Here is a 22,706-nt window from a genome sequence, read left to right as displayed (position 1 = left end):
TCTTATCCTGAGAGTCTTTAACTACATTCAGGAGGTTAAGCACTGGTGTAAAAATAATAACATCTGTGGTCTAAACATCTGTGACCTGCTTATGGTTTGATTCTCCCTGTCTGTGTCTCTGTATCTCTCTCTCCCTGTCTGTCTCTCTGTATCTCTGTCTCCCTGTCTGTCTCTCTGTATCTCTCTCTCTCTCCCTGTCTGTCTCTCTGTATCTTTCTCTCTCTCCCTGTCTGTCTCTCTGTATCTCTGTCTCTCTGTATCTCTGTCTCCCTGTCTGTCTCTCTGTATCTCTCTCTCCCTGTCTGTCTCTCTGTATCTCTCTCTCCCTGTCTGTATCTCTCTCTCCCTGTCTGTGTCTCTGTATCTCCCTCTCCCTGTCTGTCTCTCTGTATCTCTCTCTCCCTGTCTGTCTCTCTGTATCTCTCTCTCCCTGTCTGTCTCTCTGTATCTCTCTCTCCCTGTCTGTCTCTCTGTATCTCTGTCTCCCTGTCTGTCTCTCTGTATCTCTCTCTCTCTCCCTGTCTGTCTCTCTGTATCTCTCTCTCTCTCCCTGTCTGTCTCTCTGTATCTCTATCTCTCTCCCTGTCTGTGTCTCTGTATCTCTCTCTCTCTCCCTGTCTGTGTCTCTGTATCTCTCTCTCTCTCTCCCTGTCTGTCTCTCTGTATCTCTCTCTCTTCCTGTCTGTGTCTCTGTATCTCTCTCTCCATGTCTGTTTTTCTGTCTCTCTCAATTGTTTTTCAATTCAAGGTACTTTATTGGCATGATTGTTTAAATACAATATTGCCAAATCATCAATATAGATAAGAAAGGAGAAATAATAATAGTAATAATAATAATAATAATATAAAATGATAATAGGAATAATAATAATAATTCTCTCTCCGTCTGGGTCTTGTATATCTATGTGTCTCTGTATCTCTGTCCTTGTCTGTCTCTCTCTCTCTCTCTTCGTGTAGCTGTGATGTTTCAGAGGTTAGCGAAGCTCTTCATCGGTTGTCTGGCAGCCGTCACCTGTGGGATGATGTATGCCGTGTACCTGAGCACATACCACGAGAGGAAGTTCTGGTTCTCCTCTCGCCAGGTGATGACACCTCCACAGTACACACTGTTACAGAGTGAAAATGATGAGAATGGCCTGGAGTAAACATGAGTTTGGTGATGCAGCGTCAGGATGAGTGAGTGTGGAACAGTTCTAGTGCTGTCACAAGAAACGTAATGGCAGAGATGCCAAATGGAGAACATCGTTATTTTCAGTCGCAGTTCTGCTACAGGATGTTCAGAGAAAACTGTAAGGCTAAAAACAATCCCACAATATTCCAGCAGTTTCTCTGACCAGATCCATTAACCCTTGCACAGCCACTGCTGTGATATCTGACAGTTGTAACCTGAGACCATAATATCAGGCTGTGTAGAAATCTGTATCTTTTGGGAGGGGAAATATAGGACGTTGCCATGGAGACTGGCTGGAGAGAAATACTTGGAGCAGACAGAGTGTGTAGAAGTGAAGAGCTGATTTTTTAAATGTCATTATGATCTCATCATGGAGGAGTTTTTGAAGCTAGTTTTACGCTGTCCGATTTTCAGCCCGATTTTGCTAAAGCACACAGCAGTCAGACCCATACCGGGAAAAAATAGTTACTCGGATTTAAGAGAGCAAAAAAGAATGAATTTGATCAGATTTTGTAACAAATGTAAAACTTTGGAATTTGGAAAAGATTATTTTAATTAGGACTGATTTTTACTATATTTACAGATCCTCAATAACCCTCAGGAGGTTGTTGTTGATGTTACTGACTGTTATTTTGTGGGGTTTTCTTCACAGCTCTCACAATGTTTCTGTCATCAGCTGTTGTTTTCCTTGGCTGTACCATTCAGTGTCTGTTACTCAGTACACCAGTGGTTTCTTTCTTTTTCAGGACCTTCCAAATTGTTGTATTGGCTATGCCCAATGTTTGTGCAGTGCCTCTGACTGATTTTTCCCTCTTTTCTCAGCTTCAAAATGGCTCGCTTTTCTCCCATAGACAGCTCTCTGATCTTCATGTTGGTTTATCCTTTTTAACAACAAATGCAGTCTTCACAGGAGAAACTGAAGGCTAAAACCAAGAGTAGATGTTCAGAGCTATTTATGGTTTAAATAATCAATCTAACAGGACACACCTGGGTAACAAGCAGCACCTGTCAGTCACATGCTGCAGTATTTTTGCTCACCTACAATTTGGGTGGTCTGATACAAAATGTTCTATGTCGTTTAACACGTTTACATACAGTGTCCTCCACTAATATTGGCACCCTTGGTAAATATGAGCAGAGAACGCTGTGAAAAATTGTCTTTGTTGTTTAACCTTTTGATCTTTTGTTTAAAAGAATCACAAAAACATTCTGCTCTCATGGATATCAAACAATTCTCATCAATCAAACAAAAAAAAAAGAATTAGCCTTGCTGTTCCAACGGTTTAAATTTTATGTATATTTTTTTTACTTGATTGTGTTTATTACATTTGCAGTGTAAGTGATTTTTGTTGTGAAAGCTCCAGTTTTGTTAGTCATGTTTTTTTCTGTATTTTTTTACATGCTTCAGATTTTTTTTTTTAAAAAATAGTTGTTAAAGAAACAATATCAGATGTGTATCGATATCGGCTGATTCACTGTTATACTGGTTATACTGGTTATATATATTGGAAAAGAAAAAATGGTAACAGTTTAAAACAGGTTTAAATCTGAAAGTTAGGATAGACCAGTAAGAGGTACATGTGGTTATTGTGGACTGATGGGCTTGTGACGTTTTTCTTTTCCTGCTCAGGAACTGGAGAGAGAGATCACCTTCCAGGGAGGCAGTGGTCTTTATTACTACTACTACAAACACATGCTGTTCGCCTCGTCCTTTGAGAAGGGTAACGCAACTCTTTTGGGATTCCATTCCCAGCCCAGTATCTTAAATATGAGTAAACACTATGGGGTGCAAAATTTTGTACCCCTCTCGGAGACATGAAAAGGTTTTTAGAGACATGCGAAACAAGGCCACATCTTCCACACATTGCTGCGCTGTTAATGTTTTAATATTCACACGTTGATACTTGTTGTGTTACTTGTTCTGATGATAAGCGAGTGTGAAACTGAACTCGCTTGAATTGTCTTGTTGGGTTTCATCACTTTATAGTAAGGGTGTGCAAACTTTTGCTTTCAGCCGTACTCTCATCTTCACGTTTGCTATTTATTATAAGCTGCTGGTCACATGACAGTAAACACTGACTACTATAGAAATGAAAGGCATTTTGTCCAACTAGATTAAATATATTGTACTGTTTAATAAAACTCAGTGTATGTCCGCATATTCAAGTTAATCTATCTCATTTCTGTAACATGTCTGACATCAGCGAGAGGGACAGACTGAAAGACAAGATCAGAGAGAGAGAGAGAGAGACAGTGGGGGGAAAGAGAGAGATGTGAAGAGGGAAAGGGCTGGAAAGTGAGACACGGGGAGAAAGACGGACCGAGAGAGGAACACCGATTGACAGAGACAGAGATGGATACAGATAAAGGAAAAAAAAAAACAGGCCGAGAGAGACAGGGAAAGAGGGACAGAGCAAGAGAGACCAACAGAACAGCAGAGGGAGAGATAAAGATGTAGAGAGAGAGATGGGCAGTAAGAGAGAGAATTAGAATTAACCACAGACAGACAGACAGAGACAGATAGATCTAGAGACAGAAATAAACAGATAGAGCGCAACAGAGGGGGAGATGTGAAGAGCGGGATGGAGAGTGAGACATAGGGAAAGAGGGACAGAGAATGAGAGGTGGACACGACAGAGTCAGAGAGAGAGACAGAGAGACATAAAGAGAGCTAGAGAGGGAGGAAGAGATGTGAAGAGATAAAGACATAGTCTGAGCGAGATAAAGAGACAGACAGAGAGACAGACAGAGGAGTATACTGTGCTAAGGTCTGATCTTGATGTGTGTGTTTGTGTGTGTACAGGTGTGTATGAGCTGATGCGGGATAACAGGACTGTATCTGGTCAGACCATTAATGCAGTGGAGCAGCTGTCTCTCTACCCAGAGCTCCTTAGCAGCCTACTGTACAAACTGAGTGGCAGTCAGGTGAGATCAGACCGAGATCAGACCAGGATCAAACGTTCCCTAACCTGAATTCTGTCTCTAATCAAACTAATGATAAAAGCTAAAAGAAATATGTGTATGGTAGAGCGGTGTGTGTATGTGTGTGTGTATGCGCATATGTGTATGTATGTGTGTGTGTCTGTATGTGTATGTATTTGTGTGTGTTTGTGTGTGAGAGAGAAAATGAGAGAAAGGAATGTGCTTTCAGGTTCTCTCTCTGTGCTGCAGGACTCCATCGAGCCGGTTTATTTCTACATCGGCGTGGTGTTTGCGCTGCAGGCCGTCTACGTGACAGCTCTGTTTATCTGCAGCTGGGTGATGAGTGGCACTTGGGTGGCTGGGATGCTGGCAGTGGCCTGGTTCATCATTAACAGGTCAGACTCTCACAGGAAACACATCAATTAACCCCAAATCTGCACTGTCATGCTGCTGACTCTATGTTGTCAGTAATGATTTGGATAAAAACTCATCGCCGTGACCATTCATCACAACGATCTTATAGAGGTCATTTTTCTTTTAAATAGAGCTTGTTTTCAGGAGCAGCGAATCAAAACATTGTTTTTTTGTTGTTTTTTTTTTTCATAATAATGTGTAATTTAGGGAAAGTTTAAGCAGATGTGAAGTTAACAGACATGGTGGGAACTGTGCCACAAAGAGCCATTAAAGATTAAAAGTGAGATCAGAAATTTCAGGTCAGAATGTTTTTTGTAATATTTGGTGAAATAAACGAATATAAACAAAATAGTGACAAACAAACAGAAATAAGACCTAAGAAAGAAATTAAGGAACATTATAGTTAAATGTAAAAGATGCATTAAAGGTGAACACAGCAATTTAAGGCCAGAACACTTTCCTTGTAATAATTGGTGAAATAAATAAAATAGTGACGAGTTCCAAAACTAAGACCGAAATAAAACCTAAAAAAAAAATTATACTAATAAGAGAAATGAAACATAAATGTAAACGATGCATTAAAGGTGAGATCAGCAAAATTCAGCACAAAAAAGTCCGAACGATTTATTTTTATTTTGTATAAAATCAATAAATTGTCAGCTCAGGTGAAACTCTGGTCTCTGTGGAGCCTGAAACTTTGGAAACATCCAACCAATCAATCCAACCAATCAATTTTCCTCTCACCTGTCAATCATGTAGCTTGCTGGTTCTAACCTCAGCGACTCATTTGCACTTGTTTTGGGGGCGTGGCTTTGGAGGAACACTGAAGGGAAAGGCTTGAGTTGTTTGGATTTAAATTTTTTGGGTTGTTTTTGGAGTTTCATTGATAACCTTTAGGTAAAATAACTGATTATACCTTTTAAAACAAGCACAATGAAATAAAAGCAATTTTTAAAAAATTATTATTAAAAAATAGCACAGTGTAATTCGAATGAGCGTCAGTGTCAGGTGTGTGGTAGAGCTATCAGGTGACTTTATTTATCTTAATGCAAGTGTGTTATCTAACTTGACTGTCACGTTTTCTCTGATCGGTTGTACGCCTCAGGCCGGACACGACTAAAGTGGACTACGCCATTCCTCTGAGAGATAACTGGGCTCTCCCGTACTTCTCCTGCCAGATAGCTGCTTTAACCGGCTTCCTGAGCAACAACATCAGCTCTGCCACAGAGGTGTGAATACATCGATACACACAGAGGCAGACAGCACTGAGAGAGAAAGCATTAGTACTTCATAATTTCCTGTTTGCTTAAATAAAACATTGTGTAATAAAGCACACTTCTGTAAGTGTTGCATTGTATTCAGTTGTGTTATTTAGAGTTTAAGTCCTTTAACTCTACAAAGTGTGGACGGTTGTAGGTTGGGTAACTGTTGTGTGTGTTTCAGATGTTCTGTTACCTGCTAATGAGTGTGACGACGTTCACCTTCATAGTGATGTGGGAGCACAGCCACTACATACTGTTTGTACAGGGACTTGCGCTCTTACTACTGGACTGCTTCGACCTCGTACCAGCACGCAAGGCACACACACACACACACACTTCTTTGATGCTATATTCTACTATTCCAACGTTTTTTATTTATTATTCATATCACTTCAATAATGGATATTTTCTCTTTTTTTTTTTTCCACAGACAGCGGATGTCCATAAGGTGTACCTGAGCTCTCTGTTAGTGGCCTACATTCTGCAGTATCAGAAGCCTAGTCTGCTTTCCTGTCCCCTGCTCAGTCTGCTTGTAGCCAACATGCTGGCCAAATACCTGCAGGTACAATAATCAACAACAAAAAGACCATGATTACAGATCTCACTCACTCCTGATTCGTTTCCACCATTACAACGAACAAATCAAGCAAAGTTACATCCTATAAAAATACCACAATCATGTCATTGTGTCATATAAAGGGTTTTCATTCCGATTGATTCATTATATAATGTATATATTTTTATTAATTTACATACGCCTTGCAGAATTTACAAAATGCTAATCATTTATTTTTTTTAAAAGAGAGATCATTAAAATGACATTTTGTTTTTTATTTAGTACTGCCCTGAATACACTATTTCACATAACAGATGTTTACATATAGTATAACAGTTTACAACAATCATCCTGTTCAAAAGTTTACACCCCCCCTGGCTCTTGATGTATCGTGTTGCCTTCTTGTGCATCAGTGAATGTTTGCACCTTTTGTAATAGTCGTGTACGAGTCCCTCAGTCGTCCTCAGTGTGAAAAGATGGATCTCAACATCATATAAACACTGTTGGAAAGGGCTCAAATATGCAGAAGATGCTGGAAAAGCAAAAATGTGCAGGACCTGGAGGATTTTTCTGAAGAACAGTGGGCAGTTTAACTGCTCAGGACAAACAAGGGACTCATGAACAACTATCACAAAACATAAACACAGTCGTTGATCATCCAGATAACGACACACAGTATTAATAATCAAGCGTATGTAAACTTTTGAACTGGTTCATTTGTGTAAATTCAGTTATTATTGTGTCTTGTGGACCAGATGTTCTGTTATGTGAAATAGCTGATTCAGGGCAGCACTAAATGCAATTTTAATGATCTGTCTCTTTTTAAAGTTAAAATATTAAAAAAAAAAAAAACATTTTGCAGATTCTGCAAGGGTTATGTAAATTTATGAGCACAAGTGTAGTTATTGACAACAAAGTTCAGTACGGCTAAATGGATTTAGAGGATTCTTTGTATGTTCTTTATTGATTATTATTCAGAAGATATTTTTTATAAATTTTTTTTAGCAAAAAATGAAGATGGGTCCGCTGGTGGCGAGACTGATGAAGATCGTGCTGCACCTGTACTTGGTCTTCACCGCAAGCATCACCTTCAACTACCTGATTCAGGTCAGACGCAGCAACTGAAACAGATTAAATTATACAAGAAGTGGTAACGTGGACGGTGAGGCCGTGGGTGTATTTTAAACAACTAAAACTAAGTGAAGCATCTCCAACCACTCAGTCGTTGGTTTAAGTGAAAAGAATTTGCAGTATGCATTTCTGAGACATTCAGTGCCGTTGCCAGCTCTTCTGCGATAAGTTTTGTCTGGCCATGAGTTATGGGTACACGATATATACTTAGCAGCTTGTTCATTAGTGCTGGTGATAGGATGATCATCTTGGTGAATAAACTATTTATGGCAATACAGTACATTACAATACATATTACAATGCATTTGTCAATACAAGCCATGATTTTAGATTTTGAAATCAGTGTATAAGGTTTAAAATCTGATTTCTGGGATGCTCCACTGGCGAACCTGCCAACCCTGTCAAACAGCAGCCTGTCTCTTCTTTAGTTTTGGTTTATAATAATGATAATAATAATAATAATCCCGCGACCATGAAAAAGGATAAGCGGTATAGAAGATGGGTGGATGGATGGGTGGATAATAATAATAATAATAATAATAATAATAATACAGGAAGTTTTAGGAGATTTGGTGAAAGAATTATTTATGGAAATTGTATATTGGCATGTGATCCTGGCACTACTTCTAAATATAATGATACATTTTGCAGTATTAGTCATGCTTTTACAGCTTCAAATCAGTGTATAGGGTTAGAAATGGGCCAGTTTTGGAGATTTGGAGACGCTTTAGTAGCTTGCCTGGCCACCCTGTAAAACTGCCAGCTATTTAAAAAATATTATCAGCAATGAAAGAGGCAGAGAGATGTACAATGGGGGAATTGAGTATTGAATGCGTCAACATTTTTTTTCAGTAAATATATTTCCGATGAGTCTATTCACATGAAATTTTCACCAGACATCAGTATTAACTCAAGAAATCTGAAAATATAAAGAATTCACAACATTAAAGTCAATAAATGAAGTTATGTGTAATAAAGTGGAATGACACAGGAAAAAAGTATTGAACACGCTAAGAAAAAGCAGTTCTCCAAGGCAAGGAACCAGCTGAAATCCGTAAGTAATTATACCCCCTATCTGTGCAAATTAATATCAGCTGGGTTAGTAAATTGATGGTCTATAAAAAGGCTTTTCGTTACCAAGGTGTCACACAAGAAACATTGTTTTGCACATTGCAATGCATTCCACTGTTCACGCTCACCCCACAAGACTCCATTACTAAAGAAAGGGCATGTTGAAGCTCGTTTAAAGTTTGCTACAACTCATTTGGACAAGCCTATTAAATACTGGGAGAGTGTAGTCTGGTCAGACGAGAGCAAAATTGAACTTCTTGTCTGTCATACTACACACCATGTTTGGAGAAGAAATGGCACTGCACATCACCCTAAAAACACTACACCAGCAGTGAAGTTTGGAGGTGGAAGCATCATGGTGTGGGGCTGTTTTTCATCACATGGTACTGGCAGACTTCATATAATTGAAGGAACGATGAATGGAACCCTTTACCGGGAGATTCTTGAGAAGAATCTGCTGCCATCCACCAGGATGATGAAGGTGAGACGTGGGTGGACCTTCCAGCAGGACAATGATCCAAAGCATACAGCAAAGGAAACTCTCAATTGGTTTCAGAGAAAAAAAATCGAGGTGTTAGAATGGTCCAGTCAATCACCTGACTCGAATCCAATTGAACAAGATTTAGAGACAGTATGTTTAGAAGAATGGGCCAAAAATCACACCTGAATACTGCGGCCCATTAATTTCTTCATACAGGAAGCGTCTTGAAGCTGTCGTTACAAACAAACGCTTCTCCACCAAGTATTAAATAAATTACAGTTAGCGTGTTCAATACTTTTTTTCCGTGTCATTCCACATAACTTTATTTATGGAATTCAATGTTTGGATTTCTTTATATTTGCTGATTTCTTGAGTTTACATTTATGGCATTTGGCAGACGCCCTTATCCAGAGCGACTTACAATTATGTCTTTGTTTATTTATTTATTTATTTATTATACAACTGAGCAATTGTGGGTTAAGGGCCTTGCTCCCAGCAGTGGCAGCTTGGTGTTGCTGGTATTTGAACTCACAACCTTCCGATCAGAAGTCCAACATCCTAACCACTGAGCTACTACTTCCCTTAATACTGATGTTTAGAGAAGATTTCATGTGAATAGCCTCATTGGAAATATATTTACTGAAAATAATGTTGACGCATCTAATACTTATTCCCCCCACTGTATTAGCTTTAGTTTTGCTTTATTTAAGATAAGAGATGGAAGAAGCCAATGGTGTGATTGAGGTTTTTCCTTGAATGTGTTCATACTGTCTCTTCTACAAACTGCAAGTGGTCACAGAAATGAAACCAACACACTGTTCAGTGATGTAAGCAGCCATGTTGTATTTGGCTCACTCACAGACACAGAGAGGTATCACAACAAAAGATGTTTGGAGCTATCTTTCTTACATAAATCAGTTTTTTTTTGCTTGCAGTATACTGCCAACTCGAATCCATCCATCCATCCATCTGTTTTCTGTACCGCTTATCTTACACAGGATCACGGGGAGCCTGGAGCCTATCCCAGGGGACTCGGGGCACAAGCCGGAGGACACTCTAGATAATTGCACACACATTCACACACTATGGACAATTTGGAAATGCCAATCAACAAACAACGCATGTCTTTGGACTGGGGGAGCGAACCGGAGTATCCGGAGGAAACCCCCGAAGCATGGAGAGAACATGCAACTCCGTGCACACACAGGGTGGAGCTGGGATTCGAACCCCCGACCCTGGAGGTGCGAGGCAAACCCCTGCAAACTTGAATGTTTTCTACTTTTAGATCATTTACTTCTGTTTCGTTTTTTTGTTTTTTGTTTTTTGTTTAGAGGATCTTTCCAGTCAATCAGAGTGACTACATACTGAAATTCCTGGAGGTCAGATTCGGACTGAACTCGACAACGTAAGTGCAAAGATCCAGACTCTCTTATTTCTTAATAAATGGTGCTTTATTGCAATTAATAGAGTGTGTTTTGTTTGTGTGTGTCTGTTGTGTCTGTGTGTGTGTGTGTGGGTGTGTGTGGTTTTTTTTTTTAGAGAGTTTATACCGAACCTGCTGCTGTGTGAGGATGGTTTCCAGGCTCCAGGACAGGACTTCTTCCTGCGCCTCACACAGACGTCTGTCCTGCCTTTTTATTTGCTCGTGCTGCTCATCTGTGTGCTGTCAATCATGCAGACAACCTACAGGAGACTCAGGTATGCTCAGCACATTAATCTTAAACCCTCACATATTAAACGTATGATTTAACCTGGCATAAAACGTCAACACCCTCACAGAGTTTTCTATGGAGAGTTGTGGAGGAGTGTATTCTGTAAGACACACACATCTTGTTCTTTAGTAAATGAGAACATTGATAGTGTTGTCAGTTTGCTGTGGTAGGAAAGGAATCAGCAGTAACCCTGCTTTACTTTGGCCTGGATCACACCAACCCCTCACTGATTCCTTTCCGATAATAACAAACACAGAAAGGACTTAATTTGCATATGTAGCATAAAGAATTTTACATGTGTACAAATTGAGCCAGAATCAGGGTTTTGTTATAACCGTAAAAGAAGACTGTGTGTTAGGAGTGCCCTAAAAAATTATATACTGTACACCTTTTAATAAATAGAGTGCTGTTGTGTATGCAGTGGTGAGCGTGCGATGGGCAGCGTGCAGATGGAGGACGGGCGGATCGGCGAGCGGCCGGAGGTGATCTACCACGTGTTCCACACACTGCTGTTCGGAGCTCTCGCCATGATGTTTCAGGGGTATTTACACATCACTATTACTATTCGTTGATTCTAAATAGTTACCTCATCTCTCTGCTGCTCTGTGCTACAGTAATAAAACACACCACTTTTAGCACTATGTTCAGATTCTCCCTTTCCTGTTACTGAACATATCCTGGCCTGTTGCACTTATGGTACATTCACGTCCATGATGCATTCTATGGAAGAGCAGTGTTCCTGAATGGTGGTCAATCTTTTTATCAGTTTTTCATGCCGTCGGTCTCCTCATGATTCATGCCCGAGGTCTGGGTCAGGCAGCACACTGAACTCTGTGAAATCACAGCCAGTCCATGATTACACCAGCGAAATGACTGAATTTCTATTCACAGCTCAGTATACCCTGCAAAAAGGCTGAAAAAAAACACACTGGGAAATTTGTGCATCGACTAAAGTGGGACAAAGTTCATTGGTTGGAATTTAATTCATTTGAAACATGAGGAAAAACTTGCTCATCTCTGTGTTTGATCATTTTGCTTTCTCTCCACTGTACTGTAGGATGAAGTATCTTTGGACCCCGTACGTGTGTATGTTCACTGCATTTGGAGTGTGTTCACCGCAGCTCTGGATGACTGTGTTCAGATGGGTCAGACTCAAGTCTGTCCATCCTGTAGTGCTGGTGAGTGGATGGATGGTTGTGAGGATGGATGGTTGGGTGGAAGGTGGATAAATAATGAGTCTTGATTGGTCACATATACAGTAGAGCACAGTGAAATTCCTGTCAGGAAGCTGGGGTCAGAGTGCAGGGTCAGCCATGATACGGCGCCCCTGGAGCAGAGAGGGTTAAGGGCCTTGCTCAAGGGCCCAGCAGTGGCAGTTTGGCAGTGCTGGGGCTTGAACTCCCAAGCTTCCAATCAGTAACCCAGAGCCTTAACTGCTAAGCAACCACTGCCCATATAGGAGGATAGATAGCCGGTTAGGTGCATGGTTTAGAAGGGTGGGTAGAAGGGTATTGGTTGTGTTAATGGTTGGATGCATGGTTGGATAGTTGTGTGGATGGATGGAGGGCTGAATTGATAGGTGGGTGGATAAATAGTTGAATAATTGGAAGGATGGGTTGATTGTTAGATGTTTGGTGTAAGGATGGTTGAGTGCACAATAATTGGATGGATAGATGGATGGATGGCTGACTGAGATTTATGGTAGGGTAAACGGGTAGACAGTTGGATGGAAAGTTTGGGTAGGTGGATATATGGATGGTTGCAAGGATTAATGGTTGTGTGGGTAATTTGTATGGATGGATGAAATTTGAGTGGGTAGATTTGATGGGTGTGAATGGATAGATGGTTAGGTGGATGGTTAAGATGGATAGATGGTTGTGTGTGTAATTATCTTTGATCGATGGAAATATGCATGCTTAGGTGGAAGTTGATTAATTGGTTGTTGGAGGGATGGATAGATGGATGAAATGTATGGATTCATTGGTGGTTGTCTGATTAATGTTATGTATGAATGAGATTTTGGTAGGTGGTTTGATTGATAGAAGGATGGATAGAGCTGATTGGAAATTTTCTATCTTTCATTAGGCACTAATACTGAGCACTGCAGTACCGACCATCATTGGCTTCAGTTTATGGAGAGAGGTGAGCTTGTGTCTTATTGATCTGCACTAAATGTAGAGTTAAAACATTCAGAATCAGGAACTGTTCACATGCTGATTTTAGCGTATAATTAAAAAAAAAAGTGTAAAAGTGCTGTTTTTTATTTTCTCACCAGCATTTCCCACGTGTGCTGTCGGAGCTTACAGAGGTACAAGAGTTTTATGATCCTGATACAGTGGAGCTCATGAACTGGATTAGGTGAGTGTTTAATATCCACTTATCCTTTTTAGAACAGCTCTTACCGTGCAAGTGTGTGAGAAAATTTTGAAAGGGGAATAAGTCAGGCCAAATGACTATCAAGCCTATCAAGTGTTGGAAGCACGACTGAGATTTGAATAATAGCATCATATTATCCTGTGATTGATTTTCCTGTAACAGCATGCCCAGTTGTGCTTCCTTTCTGATCAAGTTCTATAACAGCAGTTCCGAGAGTAGTGCAGATGCAAGGCGTATAATAATACACTCATTCTGAAAAGTTGTTTTTTTCTTTTAAAAAAAAATACACAAACCCAGATTCGTTTTGTGGATGCATAAACAGATTTAAAATGTATGTGACTGTTGATATGGTTTATGGAAAGTATCTCCAGTGTCAGAACTCTTAACAGTCAGAGGTAAATCTAGACTGATCTAAATCTAGATGAGTAAGTAGTTCTAACTGTACATAGGTATCTCTCTCTCTCTCTCTCTCTCTCTCTCTCTGTGTTAGGAGTCAGGCTCCGCTCTCGGCTGTGTTTGCTGCAAGTCCTGCACTGTCAGGAATGGTGAAGGTGTGCACAGGATGGCCGGTCACCAGTCTCCCACTGTACGCAGATCTCAGCCTGCTGCAGAGGACTGAGAGTGTGAGTGCACTTCTCACTCTCTCTCTCTCTCTTGTTGTTCCATCTGCTGATTCAGGAGGCATTTAACAGGCCTTCACTTGAATGTCACATGGGCTAGTATTCATGGAGCATTTCCTTGTTGCAGAACTCATCTACAGTCTGACTTTGTGAATAAAAGTCAGGGTGGAGAGAGGCGCACACGCACACACACACACACACACACACAGTTATAAAGCCCCGCCAAATAGGAGGGCTGTTTTTAGATCGACGGTGGGTTGCCTGAACATGCACAACCACTGAAATGAAATCAGCCCTTATTCCATTCATCCATCCATTTTTCCATGCCGCTTATCCCACACAGGGTTGTGGGGAGCATGGAGCCTATCCCAGGGGACTCGGGGCATATGGTGGGAGACACCCTGGGCGGGGTGCCGACCCATCACATTGCACAATCGCACACACAGCCTACAGCGCATGTCTATGGACTGGGGGAGCAAATCGGAGTAACCCGGAGGAGAACATGCAAACTCCAAGCACACAAGGCGTAGGTGGGATTCGAACCCCCAACCCCGGAGGTGTGAGGCAAACGTGCTAACCACTAATTCTACATACAAGTCGCTTTGTGATCAGCCTGATTTTAATACCTCATTTTAATATCTCACCCCTCCCCCTTATTATGGTATTAAAATGAGGCTGATCATAAAGCAACTTGTAGAATTAAGACATAAAAGCGGATTTCAGTCAGAAATGCACAGAATTAGAAGGGAGATTATCACAAAACTTGGACTGAACATATTACAAAACTTGGACTGAACATAATCATATTTGAGGTTATCTTAGCATATGCTTTTGTTTGTGGAAATAATTATGCTGTGTATTCGCGAGTAACGTGAGTCAGCTAGCTCCATGTGAAAAATTGGATTAGCGATTGCCGTGAAAGAGAGAGCGAATGAGGGTGAGGGTGGAACAGTTTCTAAGTAGTGATGGCATTTCGTTTGACTGATGCCATTTTGGGAACGTTTGCCCTTTTATTTTTTCCCGTGTGTGTTATGTGGTGTGTGATTTGTTGCAGACGTATCAGGTGTATGCTATGCGCTCTGCCGAGGACGTCTATAAGCTGTTGACAGCTCAGAAGGCAAGTTACGTCATCATTGAAGAGGAGCTGTGTAACGAGATGAGTCCTGTCAGAGGCTGCAGGATCAAAGACCTGCTCGACTATGCAAATGGCCACGTGGGTCAAATTACATGCCTGCACCACACACTTACAGTGGATATAAAAAGTCTACACACTCCTGTTAAAATGGCAGGTTTTTGTAAAGTAAAAGAATGAAACTAAGATACATTTTATCAGATATTTTCTCACCTTCAATGTGTATACAAGTATACAAATAAAGTGAAAGACAATCAGAAACTTTTTTTTTTTTAGGGGGAAAAAAGAAAAATCAAAAACTTAATAATTTAGTTGCATAAGTGTACACACCCCTAAACTAATACTTTGTTGAAACACCTTTTATTTTATTACACCGCTCAGTCTTTCTGGGTAAGAGACTCTCAGTGTGGCACATCTCAACTTAGCAATATTTCCCCGCTCTTTCTTGCAAAAATGCTCTAGAGCCATCAAACTGTAAGGGCATCTCCTGTGGACAGCCCACTTCAGGTCACCCCACAGATTTTTAGGTGGATTCAGGTCTGGACTCTGGCTAGGCCATTAAAAAAAAAACTTCTTTTGGTTAAGCCATTCCTTTGTTGATTTGAATATATGCTTTAGGTCATTATTGTGCTGAAAGGTGAAATTCCTTTTCATTTTCAGCTTACTAGCAGACACCTGAAGGTTTTGCACTAAAATCAACTGGTATTTGTAGCTATTCATGATCCCCCACATCTTGATAAAAGCCCCAGTTCTGGCTGAAGAAAAGCAGCCCTAAAGCATGATGCTGCCTCCACCATGCTTCACCGTGGGTATGGTGTTCTTTTGGTGATGTGCTTTTAAAAAAAAATGTATTATGGAATTATTTTACCTTTTGGAATTGGTCTCATTAGACCATAACACATTTTGCCACATTGTTTGGGGTTATTTTAGTTCAGCTTGATATTTTTTTGTGAGAAAAGGCTTCTGTCTAGCTGCCCAACCCCATAGCCCAGACGTGAAGTTTATGAGAGATTATCGTCACATGCAGAGAGTAATCAGTACTTGTCAGATATTTCTGTAGCTCCTTTAATGTTGCAGTAGGTCTCTTCACAGCCTCCCAGGTAAGTTTTTGTCTTGTCCTTTTGTAAATTTTGGAGGAACATAGATTTTTTTGGTAAGGTCACTGTGGTGCTCCATTTTCTCCACTTGTTGTTGATGGCCTTCAAGGTGTTCCATGGGACATCTCATGTTTTTTGTTTCTTTTATTCTTTTATCTCCTGATCAGTTTTTTCAACAAGTGGGATATCGTACATGCTTTGTAATCTCTTTGTAGATCATGGCTTCAGCGGTCGGATGAAACCAAGAAGATGTGAAGAAAATCCTACAGAAACAGCTGAACTTTATTTGGGGTTAATCAGAATCATTTTATGTGATGACAGCTGTAGGATAATTACTTTTGAACATGAGATTGAATGTGATTGGGTCATTGTGAACAGAGTCACATCCCCAGTTATAAAAAAAGGGTGTGCACACTTATGCAACCAGGTTATTGTAACTTTTTTAATTGTCCTATTTTTCCCTAAAAATGTTTTGATTGTTTTTCACTTAATTGTTATACATTATAATTTCATATTGAAGGTGGAAAAAGTTCTGACCTTATTTATCTTGGTTTAATTTTTTATATCACAAAAACCTGCCATTTTAACAGGGGTATGTAGACTTTTTATATCCATTTGTAAGGTCACCTTCTACTATACATGTGTACAGTACATTATTATAATTAATTATACTAATTAATTGCTTAACATGGTGGTTCCACATAAAAGGCATGCAGATTGAATGAATATACAAATTAGAAAACACTTTAAAGCTACCCCAATAAACTGATGCCTTAATAAGAGAGAAAAAGTTTTGGGTGCCTGGGCTGTTTTGTCCTGGAAGCCTTTCTTATAGATCTTTTTAAAAAAATGTTTTGTTGTATGTTATTTCCCCGTTCTCTGCTAGGTGGTGTATGACAACGGGGAAATGTACACTTTCTCCAAGCACGGGAGGTTCTGTCACGAGATCAAAATGAACTACTCTCCATACACCAACTACTTCACGCGAGTGTTCTGGAACCGCTCGTACCATGTCTACAAAGTCAACTCGGTCATCTCCTTCCAATACTGACATCTGCTGAGTCCACTCCATCATCTCCTCCCAATACAGACATCTGCTGTCATCAGTACTGATGAATACACAGTCAACTCCATCATCGTCCCCAGTACTGATGAATACACAGTCAACTCCATCATCGTCCCCAGTACTGATGAATACACAGTCAACTCCATCATCGTCTCCAGTACTGATGAATACAGAGTCAACTCCATCATCTTCCCCAATACTGGTAAATACAGAGTCAGCTCCATCATTTTCGCCAATACTGATGAATACTGAGTCAACTCCATCATCCCCCTTCAATACCAACGAATACAAAGTCAACTCCGTCATCCCCTCCCAAAACTGACAGCTGCCAAATCAGTTCAATTGTCCCCTCCAAATACCAATGTCTATAGAGTTAACTTTGTCATTCCCTTCCAATACTATTGTCTACAGTGTCAACACTGGCATCTTCTTTCAATTCCCACAGCTACCAATTCAAATCAGTCATCCCCTTTCAATACTAACAGGAACCAAATCAACTCTGTTGTCCCCTTCCAAGCCCAATGTCTACACGGTCATCTCCTTCATCCCCTTTCAGTCCCAATGTCTACACAGTCAACTCTCATTCCTTTCCAATCCCAATGCTTACACAGCTAACCCCATTTTCCACTTCCAACCCCAAAGTCTACAAAGTCAACTCCTTCATCCCATTTCCATTTCCAATGTCTATACAGTCAACCCCGTCATCCCCTTTCAATACTGGCAGATACCAAGTCAGTTTTTACTTGTTACTGAATTCCAATACCAATGTCTAGAGTCAATTCCATCGTCCCCTTCCGTAGCTGTGTTTCTGATCGTCTGACACTGTGGGGCTAGAAATCATACGAGGCGTTGGAGAATGGATTTTAAAATGGTTCTTTTATCACATTGCAGTTATGCACAATGACATTTAGTACTGCGTTTTGTGTGCGTGCGTGTGTGTTTGTATCACAGATCTGTTCAGGGGTCCAGTCACAGGACCTGTTCAGAATCTGTAGTGTTGCCTCCGAGCTTTTTGTGGTGAATGCACAGCCCTGTGGTGGCAGTGTTCGAAAGCTTTTTGCTGCTGTCAGGCTCTGAAAAGACCTTTCAAAAAGATGGCCACCAGTGAGTGGGGGAGTTGTGGTATGAAAGGGAATCATGGGTAGTGCAGGCTGGCTCTGTGACTGCCATAAAAATGGAATTTGCATTCTCTTTTCATGTTTAAACACTGTATCATGTCTCACATATGACTTCGAGAGAAGGAACGTTCTAAGCTCTTGTTATGGCTAATAATGTTGTCAACATGTTGGGAAAACCCATACATTAACCTGAGACCACTTTCATTTTTTTTTTTTTCCTTCTTGTTCTTTCTGCTGTACAACTTTGTTCAGCATTTCAAGACAATGCATTGTGACCATGCAGACCTTTTTACTGCTGACGGATACAAGTGCAAATGACTTGTAGGAAACGTACTTAATGGAAGTTTAATGGCACTTTTGTCGATTAAACATTTGAAAAATAGGCAAGGGTTAAGGGTCTGGCTAAGCCATCAAGCAAGTCCCCTAACCTTAAATTGCTCAGCTTAACTGTAAATTGCTTTGGATAAATAAATAAATAAATAATCTTTTGAAATGAATAGAAGTCAATATAAATATGTGACCAAATAATACAATATCAAGGTTTCTACCATTACAATGTAGTGTTGTTGCATTAAAGTAGTTCCATCTCAGAAAGGATGAATTATACAGATCCATTTGCAAACATCTTGAACAATTCTTTACAAAAACCTTTTTTTTTTTTTACGTTTTACAAAAACAAAATAATAAATAAATCTCCTAAACGTGCATCGATTCCCTATCATCTGCCATTAAGCTTCCTTTATAAGTGAGTTTGTAGTAAATGTTCTTGGCCTTTTTTTTTCCTATTTAGTTTTTTGTATTCTACAGATATGATCAATGGAGACTGGATTAAAAACAATAGTAACAGTAATTCTTTAAAGCAGCCAACAGAGGTGTTTCAATGGGAAATGATGCAATACAGTAGGATTTACAGTACTATTTTCTAACAAAGTGTTTTAAAAAACAGTGTTGGGATAAGCGTGACAAAATAGACTGCCATGACTGCCGTGAAAAAAAAAAAGTTTCCAATTGTTCCCATTACATTTAGTTGGCATCTGCTCAGAACTTTTGCTCACTTCACTCAGTTGAACTGAATGGACATGAGTGTGAATGCTGGTGTTTCTGTAACGAACGAAATAAGGCTCTTAGAGACGGGAACTTTTCATGTATCCGCGTTAGCAGATAACATGTATGTTTCCCAGGACCCTGTAATGATGAAGCTGTTGAATAGCTGATAGAGAATTGCACATCTGCAGTAGCTTGGATTAATGAGCTTTCATGACACATTTTATCACTGTGTTTCATGTCTGTGCTTTTTTAAAAAAAAATTTATAGACTCTCCTTCACCTGTTCTCTTATTTTATTATTTTTGTATAAGAATTTTAATATTGCAAGTCTAAGTTAAAAAAGGCTTTTGATTTGGCATGTTTGTAATCACCAGTCTATGCAGATGATGAAACTAGGTAAGTTATTTCATGTATGATGTCGTCTTGTTTGTGCCTTTTTAATTTTCGTTTTTTCCCATGTTTATTATAGTTTCATGTTTCCTATGTTTGACCTGCATTTACCATCCAAACTCATCCTCAGAACATGATTGTATTGTATCAGTCTAGCCGGTGTTCGCTGGGGAAAAGTGCTTCGTTGCAATTACGTGCGCTCCTGCTGCTGTTGGTAAAATGCTTTTCCTCATCCATGCGTGATCATGTGATTAAAAAAATAAATAAATTGTGAACTGTACATGGTCATGTGAAAGCACACATCAGTAAATTTAAGCTGATGCTCTGACTCGTGTCTTATACTGTATAATATGAAATGATCTGATTCTGTTAAATACAGTCTTTGTACTCTTCTGTACTCCTGTCATCTGTTTTAGTTTACCTTACACCACAACGCTGTTGAGTTCTCGTATTTGATTGGTCAGAATATGTTGATTGAATGATCTGTAACAGCAGCTTTGACAGTCGTGCCACAAGTTTATATAAACAATGCTCGTTTTGATGCGTTATTGCTTCTATAGTAACTTGTTCGGCGGTCAAGTGGCATAATCTAAAACTAATATTAAATGGTTTGCAACAAAAGGCTTTGTTATTCAACCGAGAAAAAGACAATGATATGGTGAAGCTTTCTGTATGGAGATATTTATTTAAAATTTATGGAAGGAGTCCCTGAACAGGAGGGGGGGCTGCTTTAAGTACTACATTGCATCTCATCGTCATGGACTGCGCCAGATTTGTCAGTTCTTGCTGTGAGATGTTACCCCACTCTTCCATCAAGGCATTTACAAGTTCTTGATCACGTCTGAGGGGAGACAAGGTTACATGTAATTTTCCAGTGCAAGGACGATCAACTGTCCTTCCTGTCTCCCTGTAGCACCGTCTTGGGTATCTTACATTAGACAGTGCAGTTTTTAAAAATCCACTTTATTTGGGCTAATGAAGAATTGTTAAAATTTGTCCCAAAAATTTATTGATCAGAATATTATTCTAAAATAATTCAAACTTTGCCCCTGCTGTAGGTTGTTTGAGCACTAAGCCACACCAGTAGGTGGCAGTAGAGCACCAACGTTCACAGAGTTCCTCCAGATGGAAGAAAAAAAAAAAAACCATGAAAAGATATATAGACAAATTTAACATGAAAGCACATGCTAAAAAGTAACTTACACTTGCACTGTTAGTTAGGGGTATTTCGCATGTTACAGGCCCAAAAGTCTGCTACATCTACAATGTTTCACTTTACACACAACTGTGTAAATATAAAATGAACCAATGTGTTCAGGCAGCGACTAGAGTGTAAAGAGGAGAGTGTGAATACTGGGCAGTGAGGGGACTACACACAGGAGAGTGGAGCAGAGAGGGGACTGAACAGAGGTGAGTGGGGCTGATGGGCAGTGAGGGGACTGCAGAGGAGTGGGACAGTGAGGGGACTGCACAGAGGAGAGTGGGACAGTAAGGGGACAGCACAGAAGAGGGTGGGGCTGATGGCAGTGAAGGGACTGCAGAGCAGAGTGGGGCAGTGAGGGGACTGCAGAGAGGAGAGTGGGGATGCTGGGAGTGAGGGGACTACACAGAAGAGAGTGGGGTAGTAAGGAACTGCACAGACAAGAGTAGGGCAATGAAGGGATTGCACAGACAAGAGTAGGGCACTGACTGCACTGTAAAGAGGAGTGTGTGAATGCTGGGCATTGACTGGACTGTACAGAGGAGAGAGTTAATGCTAGGCAGAGACTGGACTGTACAGAATAGAGTGGGGCAATGTGGCGACTGTACAGCGGAAAGTGGGGCTGCTGGGCAGTGAGGGGACTGCAGAGGAGAGTGGGGCGTTGAGAGGACTGCACAGAGGAGAGTGGGGCAGTGAGGGTACTGTACAGAGGAGTGTAGGGCAGTCAGGGTATGGAGAGAGTAGGGCAGAGAGGGGACTGCCTGGAGGAGAGTGGGGCAGAAGGGAGTGTGGGGCAATGAGTGCACTGCAAAGAGGAGAGTGGGGCAATGAGGGGACAGCACAGAGGAGGGTGGGGCAGTAAGGGGACAGCACAGAGGAGGGTGGAGCTGTGAGGGTACTGTACAGAGGAGTGTGGGGCAGTGAGGGTACAGAGAGAGTGGGGCAAAGAGAGGACTGCCCGGAGGAGAACGGGGCAGTGAGGGGCTTGCAGAGGAGTGTGGGGTAGTGAGGGGACTGCACAGAGGAGAGTGGGGCTGATGGGCAGTGAGGGGACTGCAGAGTAGAGTGGGGCAGAAAGGGTACTGCACATAGGAGAGTGGGGCATTGAGGGACCTGCACAGAGGAGAGTGGGGATGCTGGGCAGTGAGGGGCCTGCACAGAGGAGAGTGGGGCAGTGAGAGGACTGCACAGAGGAGAGTTGAGCTGTGAGGGTTCTGTACAGAGGAGTGTGGGGCAGTGAGGGTACGGAGAGAGTTGAGCTGTGAGGGTACTGCCCAGAGGGGAGTGTGGGGAATTGAGGGGACTGCACAGAGGAGAATGGGACAGTGAGCAGACTGCAGGGATGAGAGTGGGACAGTGAAGGTACTGTAAAGAGGAGTGTGGGGCAGTGAGGGTTCGGCGCAGAGGAGGGTGAGGCAGTGAGGGGACTGCATGGAGGAGAGTGGGGCAGTGAGGGGACCGCATGGAGGAGAGTGGGGCAGTGACTGGACTGTAGAGAGGAGAGAGTAAATGCTAGGCAGTGACTGGAATGTACCGAAAAGAGTGGGGCACTGAGGGGACTGTACAGAGGAAAGTGGGGCTGCTGGGCAGTGAGAGGACTGCAGAGGAGAGTGGGTCATTGAGAGGACTGCACAGAAGAGAGTGGAGCATTGAGAGGACTGCACAGAGGAGAGTGGAGCATTGAGAGGACTGCACAGAGGAGAGTGGAGCATTGAGAGGACTGCACAGAGGAGAGTGGGGCAGTGAGGGTACTGTACAGAGGATTGTAGGGCAGTGAGGGTATGGAGAGAGTGGGGCAGAGAGGGGAATGCCTGGAGGAGAGTGGGGCAGAGGGGAGTGTGGGGCAGTGAGTGCACTGCACAGAGGAGAGTGGGGCAGTGAGGGGACTGCACAAAGGAGAGTGGCGATGCTGGGCAGTGAGGGGAATGCACGGAGGAGAA

General features: G+C 41.4%; 1 protein-coding gene across 2 annotated transcripts in view; it reads left to right on the top strand.

Annotated features, from left to right (window-relative positions):
* Window positions 1–19,960, top strand: part of LOC128618192 (probable C-mannosyltransferase DPY19L4) — a 28,169-nt gene extending 8,209 nt beyond the window's left edge. For both annotated transcript variants that reach the window (XM_053641696.1, XM_053641695.1), the window contains exons 4-20: window positions 958–1,082; window positions 2,802–2,892; window positions 3,975–4,096; window positions 4,343–4,488; window positions 5,613–5,736; window positions 5,951–6,085; window positions 6,200–6,331; window positions 7,331–7,432; window positions 10,340–10,413; window positions 10,548–10,706; window positions 11,142–11,261; window positions 11,778–11,898; window positions 12,806–12,862; window positions 12,996–13,078; window positions 13,587–13,719; window positions 14,771–14,929; window positions 16,832–19,960. In XM_053641696.1, coding sequence (XP_053497671.1) covers window positions 958–1,082; window positions 2,802–2,892; window positions 3,975–4,096; window positions 4,343–4,488; window positions 5,613–5,736; window positions 5,951–6,085; window positions 6,200–6,331; window positions 7,331–7,432; window positions 10,340–10,413; window positions 10,548–10,706; window positions 11,142–11,261; window positions 11,778–11,898; window positions 12,806–12,862; window positions 12,996–13,078; window positions 13,587–13,719; window positions 14,771–14,929; window positions 16,832–16,996 — 2,048 coding nt within the window. In that variant the 3' untranslated portion in view covers window positions 16,997–19,960. The remainder of the gene's footprint in view (window positions 1–957; window positions 1,083–2,801; window positions 2,893–3,974; window positions 4,097–4,342; window positions 4,489–5,612; window positions 5,737–5,950; window positions 6,086–6,199; window positions 6,332–7,330; window positions 7,433–10,339; window positions 10,414–10,547; window positions 10,707–11,141; window positions 11,262–11,777; window positions 11,899–12,805; window positions 12,863–12,995; window positions 13,079–13,586; window positions 13,720–14,770; window positions 14,930–16,831) is intronic.
* The last annotated feature ends 2,746 nt before the right edge of the window (window positions 19,961–22,706 follow it).

The sequence above is a fragment of the Ictalurus furcatus genome, chromosome 14 (genome assembly GCF_023375685.1).
Source record: "Ictalurus furcatus strain D&B chromosome 14, Billie_1.0, whole genome shotgun sequence".
In the NCBI taxonomy this organism is placed as follows: domain Eukaryota; kingdom Metazoa; phylum Chordata; class Actinopteri; order Siluriformes; family Ictaluridae; genus Ictalurus; species Ictalurus furcatus.
This window is presented reverse-complemented; position numbering and strand designations above follow the sequence as displayed.